The sequence below is a fragment of the Lytechinus variegatus genome, chromosome 9 (genome assembly GCF_018143015.1).
Source record: "Lytechinus variegatus isolate NC3 chromosome 9, Lvar_3.0, whole genome shotgun sequence".
Lineage (NCBI taxonomy): Eukaryota > Metazoa > Echinodermata > Echinoidea > Temnopleuroida > Toxopneustidae > Lytechinus > Lytechinus variegatus.
The window spans coordinates 24722398-24732252 of record NC_054748.1 but is presented as its reverse complement, the minus strand read 5'-3'; the positions used below and the strand labels follow the sequence as shown (position 1 = coordinate 24732252).

The following is a 9855-nucleotide window of genomic DNA, read 5'->3' as shown; positions in this document are numbered from 1 at the left end:
CTGCATCATGCACGCATGCCCGTTCCATAGGGGTGCATACGCATGTACTCACACGCTGGCGATCCGTTCCAAGGACCCCCGTTTTCACAAAATTGTAGTTCCGAAGCCCGTTCCGAGGACCTTCCTTTTTACAATAAGCCCGCTCCAAGGCCCCCGTTTTTTGTCTCGCCCGCGGCACACCCCTACCACTTTTTTGGTCGAGTGCCCCCCCGGGACCATCCCCCACCAATTTCAAATCAATGAACGATAAGGCACGATATACATGATAACACAACGTACTATCCCGATACTGCTTATTCATACCTATGTACATATCATACAACATTGATGTTAATTCAATATTGACCAAAATTTATTATAAACACAATGATATTTGACATAGCTACTTTTATTCTTATGATTAATATTATTGAGAGTAATTGGATGCAAACAACTTTTATATACTGAGCACGATTAAGCATATTTACATTAAAAAGAAAACAAAATATATACAGTTCATTTATGCAACTTTTTTGAATTTGAAACGATATCAGCTTAAATTTACACAATATCAACAATAAATGCTTCTAGATTGTGGCTACGGAATCTGGGATGATTTTGATTGAATTCAAATTTATGCTTTCGGTAGCAAACCTAATATTGTACGAGTCAGCAAGGGATGCACAATGTATTCCAGGATTTGAAAAGACTCAGAAGGTGGCTAACAAAATTTGGATTGAATTAATTCAATGTATACATTAGTTACATGCTTTCGGCAGTAAGTCTAATTGTACGAGTCAGCAAGGGTTGTACAAAGTGCGTGTCAGTATTCGAAAAATAGATAAGTTGATTTCAGGATTAAGATTTCCATGAAAGGAAAGAACGGAGAAATATATTAATATTTTGTCGACAGTAGTTATTACTTCTTCTCACACTTCTAAATCGTTATGACCAACAGCTTCACAGCCTCGGTGTGCCGTGCATGCGCTCATCGACAAGGCGCATGCGTGAATGGATTTCATCCCAGTCTAGGAATCCACCAATCAGAAGTCTGGAATGGTCCTCGCCGTCGACGAACTTGACAGTGTACGCGCTGCGTCCGTGCATCACGCGGTTGTTGTCGAAGGCGACGATTTCACCTAATTAAAGGAAAAATAGATATAATAACTTTTAAAACCGTTTCGCGAATGTCAACCCATTCCGGTCAACAACCTGCATTTTTTTTTCATTTAGTATTTGTCCTGGAACTAAAAAACGCTCAACTCGACCATCCTTCACATACATTACAACCCACCCACTATACACACACACACCCAAATACACAAACACACCCTCAACCACACAACGACGGCATCATCCCACCGCAAATAGGCTTCTACTACACATTCTTCACATTTGCACACATCCATGTACAAAACCTCACATTTTAATTCTTACCCATCATCGACATACACACATCCTCAACAATTTCTCAGTCATTCCCACACACACTCACCCACCTTTCTCAATAAACACACTCATGATTCACAGAATCTTCTCACATGAAACCGGTTCGCCCTATGTCCACGTATGCACCCACTCATCCTTCTAAGACACACACACACACCCAAACTCACACCATACCCACTCACAAACACACCATGCACTCCTACCCAGTCCCATGTTACAACTCAACCTCATACCCCCACCCACCAACTGCATAAAGTCACTAGATCCCGTGTAAATTCATCTGATGACTGTCAAGTACAGGTCGACACACTAAACGCTCTACATGCAGTGGCGGCGCAATGGAGTCCCAGCTGGAGGGTATTTCGATTGGAGGCTGGTGGGGGAGAGGGGGAGGGCTGGATCAGACAAAATGCGACATCATTAATTTGTCCTCTTTGTGTGATAGTGTGGCATGACTCAGTCGAGAGCTCTCTATTTGATTCTCTTCTGTCTCCCCTTTCCGTCATTTCTCTTGTTTTTCTTTTCACTGCTCGAAACTTAATACAGATGGTGGTTGCCTCCTATTCCCCCGTGGAGCCTCCCCTTTATACGCCCATTTATTCTAGGGAAAAATAATAATCTATAACATCATCTTCTTACCTGGCTGGAGTTTGTAGTCGATGAAATTCTCCTTTCTGTAGAGGAAGTCGTTGAACTTCTTCAAAGCTTTGTAGATCTTGCTTACTTCTTCCACGGGGACATTCATGTAAGGTGATCGAGTTTGGTCATTGTAGGCCAGGGTACTGAAGTCGCCGTTTTCATCAAGTCTATGGTAAAATGAAGAAAATAATGTTTAACAAATTTCCCAAACCGACAGATTCCGATGTCTTTGTTGACCGTGTTCGTAGGTCCATTTCATATACAACATAACTGGTTCATCTTTGGATTGTGAACAAAAGGACTGACTGTTCAAGGTTATTGAGATAATTAAAAGAATGTTCAATGGAAGACTGGTAACAGATTGGTCAAAGTTTCATTTGGGATTGATTGACGTAAGGTAGAATGTGACCAGTTTTTACAAACGTATTCCAAGCATGGCCTAGCTTTAAAAAAATGTCGGTAGCTAATCAGCATCCAACCTGACGACACATCTAACAGAAGAACAAGACCCGTCCGATGAATCATGGCATACTTCCACCTGGCTTGGCCGGTATTCCAGAGGAGGATCCTGAAAGTAAATGCGTGATGCTCATACTGGAATACGTAAGTAAACGCTAGTTTGTTGCATATGAAATGGACCCATCGAAAACTTGTTGATTGCAAGATGGTCAAGGTAGTCCTTGAGAAGATCCATGCCTAATTTTCATTATTTTTGAAAGAATGCAAGCAAGCGTTATGGTAAGTGGAGGGTTTTTTTTTAAGTCCAGACATACCCACCTCCTAACCATTTCACAAATTGATCAAGTTAAGTGTTTCTCCGGAATCTGTACCTGAAAAGCATTTATGCGTCATGAATTTCAAGAGAATAAGCGATATGGTTACACAGTTTTATGTCATGCCAGCGTCACAACCAGGGAGGGCAGCTTTTCGAGGCACCGTTCGCCCGTCGCTGCTGTGTTCCCCTTTTGTGACCTTTTTTGGAGAAATCGAAAGAAATGGCAATATGAAAAGGTTTTTCTCACTCTATCAAGTTCCTTGCATGTTGAAGATGCGAGTCGATATAGTCGATCCCGAGGAGACGGAAGTCAAGTTTGACCTTGGTCATGTACTCGTACCACTCCGGTTCCTCCGCCTTGAGCGTCTCTGCAACTCGTTTGGCATCAACGAACTGACTTTCGCCGCCTTTTACCTCGCACTGGCGCAAGCAGTGCAGGAATTGAACCTGTGATTGGGATAAAACCGTAGGCTCCGAGGAATAAGGTTACTACTTTCAATTACGATCGAATATTTATCCTCTTGGTAGATCTGTAAACCGACTGACTGGTCGTGGATCCCTAGAGGATGAACAGCGCCCTCACTTTTTCTGCAGCATGTCCAAGCACGGAATTGAAGTGACATCTAGAGCTACAACAACATGTTTCAGCATGGTTTCATTTAGAGCACAATGATTCCAGTAGAGAAGAAGCCTGGCATCAAGAGATTTATTCGTCATCTGTTTGGAAAGAATTTTGGCTAATCTGGTAACATTTTTTTTCGAAATGAGATTTCTTTTATTAGTCAAAAGGCTGTATCTGTTAAAAAACTTCTGCGCTGATGTGATTTGAAGGTTGATAAAAAAAACAAAGAAAGCAATTACAAGTTAAAAATAATATACGATTGATATATATGCTAAGGCTAAAGGAATGTTCCAAACACTAAGATGGTCAAATTGGTATCGATACTGAGTGTTCCTAGGTCGTATCCAAAATAGTCAGGAATAAATTACTATAATATGCCATTAATAAATCTGCAATCTAACTTGTATTGATGAAGCTTCATTTATATCCAAATATCCACTTTCTTTCTCTAACAATTTCAGCATTCAGTCAATCTTTTCTTTATCTATTAATTCAATAGCCTGAATATTCAATGCTTATTACATGAAAGATGGGGATTATTATAAGGATGAATGTTAATATTCATGATTTTTTTTTTACAAAAGCAAATATTACTATACATCGATTACGTTTTTTATGAAAATGTTCCCTCATTGTTTGCCTCCTTTTGAAGGAACTATTGTAAAAAAATTAAAATATGAACAAGGGAATGTTTTTTTTATCATTCTTGGTAATTTATTCATAACTGATTTTTATGTAGAGGGACTGATATCGACCAGCGACTATTTCAAATAAACTGATTACAACGGACAGACGAGTATGGAGTGCTAACTTACTCCGGGGCGGTAATCATAGTAGGGCAAGTCCAGATGGAGCCCAAGAGCAGCAGTGGTGAATCCCAGACTACTCGATTCAAAGATGTTCTCCACTCTGAAGTCCGATCTATCATAATATTCACACAACAGAGAACAATATAAGACGATGGTTTTTTGAATAGTTATGGTTTATATCAGTAATATTGTCCAGTTTAACTTGCTACTGTGTTAGACTTGACCTGTAATCACCAATCTTTTCGAAATGGACAAAATATGCCCTATGTGAGTTAACTGTCATCCCAAACGGACAGTTATAGTATAATATACAGACATGGACGGAAAGGGGGAGACATTTGGTATCCAACTGACAGTTTTTTTTTAAGAATAAAAATCGGGGTGAGGGAGGGGGATGACGATACCTTAAAAGGTCTTCCTGCCCTCGGCCAACCTATGAATTAATCCTCGCCCCTCCCACGTAGGCTAAACTTCTGATATCCATTTATAGTGTAATGTTGAATAATCTTTAATCCTGGATAGATGTGGTATCTGTTCAAAACCCTAAAACTCACAAAATAATGTATTGTCACCAAACTGTTAAATTCATTAACAATGTTTACAGCGGGGGTTACATATGTTATCGAAGATATTTGGGATTTTATTCAAAGGAACGGCGGAAGAAAATGAAAGGACAGTACTCACCCGTAACAGGTGAAACGCTCGTAGCCAACCCTGTCGCAGATGTTCTGGACATTCATGTCATCGTGTGGAGCGTTCCTAACCAGGACCAGGCCCCACTTGACCAAGCTTTCCATCCAGCCATACAGGGCCTGGTCTTCGTTGATGACGTCCTTGTAGTCAAAGGAAGGAATCTTCTCGGTGAACTCTGACCCCCACGAGACTTTCTTGATCTTGCGGACGACGTCAAAGTCGGTCTTGTCGAATCTATGCATCTTTAGCCATTCTGCGGGGTAGGGGCTCACGTGATCGTCCGTCCACTTGACCTGCTCAATGAAGTTTCATAATAAGGTATATCTAAATTACTCTTAGATTAAATTTTCCGATACTGAACCTTGAAATGTTCTTTAAAACAGAAAAGGATTCTGAAATGTCCTTCCTTGTTCTACAACAAGAAGCTTAAAGGTTCTTTATGCAACCTATGGGGCTCTTGATGATGTCAAGAACCTCATTAGTTGTATAAAGAACCTTTGAAGAATCCTGGTAGCACCATGGCGTTATATTGTATGCCGCCCACTTGTAGCATATACAGGTTTGTTTTTGCTGTTGTTGTGAATTGGGATATTCGGCCCTGATGGCCAGCAGCTCGCGCTAAATGAGTATGATTTTAAAAAACTCTTAAACATTATTTCATTGTGACTGGTAGTCCATCATTAGTATTGTCTTGATAATGGCGTAGAAAAAAAGAACGGTGAAGAAGCTTTTTCTACTTCTTTAAAACCTTAAAAGGTTTCAAATACGTGACAGGCAAGGTTATAAAATTTCTAACAGTGTAGGCATTATCACGAATGTATGGATACACACGATATTCAGAGTCATATCATTTCAACAAGCTATGCATTTCAATAGACCTCTCCACTCATTTCAATTATTTCTAATTTTGCGCCAGTATGTAAAGAATTTTATTAGCTTGGCCGAGTTTTGTCTTGTTTTAGTATGTTTTACACTTATGAAATAGAATCTGTATATCTATTGTTTATTCATGCATGTTCCTTCGTAAGAAAAATGATGATCCATTTATTGTGGAGCTCTCATGGTGGAATATTGACTATTCATTCCGTCTACAGCTCTCGATCCTAAATTATTATTTTGTCAAACTTGAAACAAGACACCAAGCCTTCGATTTGTCAATTACTCTGTGTTTCGTTTAATTAAGAAAGGCGCCACTTTACATATATTTGATTGTTAAATGTCAAGAGCTATTTGTAGATTAAAGAAGGTTGGCAAAACTAATTTAATACAGGACCAAGGTGGGGTACCTACGTCTTTCAAAATAATAATCAGTTGTGATCAGTAGAATAAGGTGAGTTGTAAATGATCATTCTCTATTGGTGTACCGATGTTTTCTGAAACATACTAATCGGTGGCGCATTGAGCTAAAATTTTTGACGGGCGAAATCTGGCGGTTAGATAAAATTGCCTTAAAAAGAAAGCTGTGTGTGAGCGAAGCGAGCAAGCATTTACCATTATTTCGTGCCCTTTTCCCAATCTACACGCCCAATGATACCAACTCTTCTCTGATAGTTCGGAATCGTTACCCACATTTATCCCTAAACTAAAAGAAGTTCCTGCAGCAGAGTCTCGAGAACACCTGTAATCTTACCAGATTGCGTAATCTTACAGGAAATTGGTATTTGGTGTGTGTAATCTTACAAATTTGCTTAAATAAAACACTCTTTTCCCCTTTTCTGTTAAAATGCAGAAAAATTCCTGTTTCATGAATTTAAAGAATGATTCTGGTATTGCTTTCTGCAAAATCTTCTTTTTTTTCTGTAAAATCAGGGTTTTTTTAACAGTGCATACACCACGCCCTAATACCTTCCACAAACTTGATCACAAGAGTTAAAGTCTTATTACCTCGAAGAGTCTTCCGCCATCCTTAAGTTCTTCCGTCACCGGCTTGACATTGGGATCCATGTTGTACATCAGCATCGACCTCTGGTGGCAACTCGGGTAGTAGCAATCCGGGCAGCGGCAGTTGTCCCGTAGCCACACGTAAGGGTACTTCCCTTTGAAGCCATCTTTCCACGTGATCTCGAACCAATCCTTGTCGGGGTTGCGCGCTATGGTGGATATCTCATCAGCGGTCGTGGTGGCGGTCTTCGGCTGTGCGTGGGCGTGTCTGACGACCGGCTTGAAGGTGGATACTTTATTGCAAAGGCCGCAGTTCTTCCCACAGTCCGTGCTGCAATACCAGATGGATTTATTTATAAAATCACATCGGATTAATGGAATGGAGGTAGCAAGAAATGACATGAAACAAAAATATGTTCAAACATTTGAAAATTGGCAATTAGACAATACGACAGCATTATTCAGCAAGCTGTGTCGCCATTGTTGTCGCAATATTTTGTTTGTGACTTGAAAATGTACCTTAGATGAGATAAGATAAGCTAAGCTAAGATAACATCGGGTAAGATAAGGCGAGGTAAGTTAAAATGATATGATATAAGAAGGCAGGAATTTTTTTTATTCATTCAATAGTACAAACAAGAGAGCAGCATTGTCAACATAATGCATTTTATCTTTAACAATAACTCTACATTCAAGTGGGAAAAGTACAGCAGTTCGAATATCATTAAAAACGTTCACGACAGTCATCACTGTTTTATCTCAGACGCTCTCTATTTTACTCTCCATATCTACCCCTCTTTATTTTGCATCTTACCACATTCCCTCCCTCATACCATCCCGTATCTACTTGCGTACCTAAGGGGGGGGGGCAGGGGACAGACTGCCCCCCCCCTGACGAGTCACAACTGATCCAGGGGACGTGCCCCCACTTTCTGAGAAACAAAATCAATCATTTGAATTGTAAAAATGCATGAAAACAGACGTGTGCCCCCTCTTTTGAACTTGAAGAACTTTTTTCCTTTTGGCATGTCAATTTTTTTCGCGGACAAAATATCCTCCAAAAATGTTGCCACCCTTTTGTGAAATCCTTGGTACGCCGCTGCCCGTATCTCTCTATCTTCCTCAAGTTCAAGTTTCAAGTTTAATTTAGAAAAAAAAACAGATAGATGAGAACAATCGAAGATCAATGATCAGATCAAAACACATTATAATTTTTTTTAAGACCCCCCAAGAAGTAAAGGTTGTGACTGGCGCCCTACACTTAATGACTTATGCATAATAACCAAAGATGGCAAACTACCCATATGTACATCAAACAAAGAAAAGCGAACATGCACACAACACACACACCCTCCCCAACCACCCTCTCACACACCCACAAACACATACACCTGTCTAGGCTGGCCAACTATGAAATAACTCATAATTTGAACTGGAATTAACTCACATTGTCAAAGAGATATAGTTTTAAAAATTGTCACTGAAACTGGTAAAGAGTTTGGCAGTTTGAATCGGTAACCTAGCTTAGCCGGGTAATAATAATAGCAGGGCCCGCTGGGAGAGCAGTTTTCGGAACTGAAGTCGCTACCCTGGGTAAATATGCCGTTATTATCATTATTTTATTATTATTACTAGTATTATCATTATTATTACAGTTCCTAATATCAGCAGGTTACTGGTTGAGTTTCTTGATACAAGTTGTTATAAAAGAACTCAAGGAAACATTACTTATTACATTATTAGGACGTAGGATAAGATTACGTTGACGTGTATTGTAATTATTTGTCAGAGAATTGATTGGAAATGAATCAATTTCTCTCTCTATCTTCGAATGATTCGTATTACTGTCTTCTGATTTACTCACCATTTCCACCGAGGTTGCTGTAACGGCGTGCTCGTGACAACTGCCGCCGATGCGGTCACCTGTGCACGCGGTAATACACTTCGGAGCGAGGATGAGAGGGTTAAGCGAGATGCGGCGGAACGGAGTGTTGAAAGTGCCATTGAAATTTTAAGCGGGTCTTCGAGAAACTTTCACGCGGGAAAAGAAACGGCGGGAAGCGAAAAGCTGGTTGCTGCGAAAAAAGTCCTTGAAGATAGTCGGGTCTCGGGTGGCGTCACTGCAAATTACTTTGAATGGAGTGTAGAGCCTGGAGAGTAGGGATGACATAAATAAAACATATGAAATTATATCAATCATACTCAAAACCTATCATTAAGTGATTATTTTCCGTGAGGGTAAGATTTAGTTTCACGTTTAGATTTGATTCATTCTCGTATCAGTGTAAAAAGATATAAAAAACACAACATGACGAGGTAAAAGTATCGGACATTAATACAGAACATAGTTATAGATCAGGAATTTCAAACAGAAATAACCAAACGTATAAGCAGCAACAACAATCCGTACGGTAACTACGAACGTATGGAAATGCCATTTATAGTTCGTATAGATGATCTGGATATATAGTCCTATATAAATTTTGAGGTATTAATTACAAGAAATCAAACTATGAGCCCAATAATAACAGAATATGACAAAAGAATGAACCAGAACACTCTGATCTGAAAATTTTGAGAGTGGTTTTACCACAAAGTGAAGCACAGAATACAGTTATTCATTAGATAACACTTGAATAATGATAATGAAAGAATACCCAATGGAAAACAAGATGAAAAAAGAAAATCAGATAAAACATTACCTGATTAAACTTTTCGTGAAACCGGACAAGTTTGCTTAAATTTGGAAAAATCGTCTAAAGACTTTTGTCTTTCCGGCTCGGCGCTCGAATTGCTAAAACCAGCGGAATAATTTTTGCAGGGCCCTTTATAGAATATGTCGCAATATTTGAAAAGCAAAACACATTTTACACCATCTCATTAAGGTGGATAATCATGTTTATGGCGTCAGCAGTTTTCTTAAGGAGATGCACTCGATCTCATCGACGAGGGCGCCTTGCCACGGTGAACGCAGTTGACCTACTTAAAGAGAACGTTTGTATTTTGCT

The 9855-nt window shown here is 39.6% G+C and overlaps 1 protein-coding gene across 1 annotated transcript; it reads right to left on the bottom strand.

Annotated features, from left to right (window-relative positions):
- Positions 1–845: 845 nt before the first annotated feature.
- On the bottom strand, positions 846–8992 carry LOC121421726 (gamma-butyrobetaine dioxygenase-like). Its single transcript, XM_041616509.1, has 7 exons — positions 8712–8992; positions 6851–7178; positions 4958–5259; positions 4280–4385; positions 3090–3289; positions 2068–2234; positions 846–1118 (listed from the first exon to the last, which is right to left on the bottom strand). The coding sequence occupies exons 1-7, from the start codon at positions 8849–8851 to the stop codon at positions 940–942; spliced, it is 1422 nt and encodes a 473-aa protein (XP_041472443.1). The 5' UTR covers positions 8852–8992; the 3' UTR covers positions 846–939.
- Between the last annotated feature and the right edge of the window lie 863 nt (positions 8993–9855).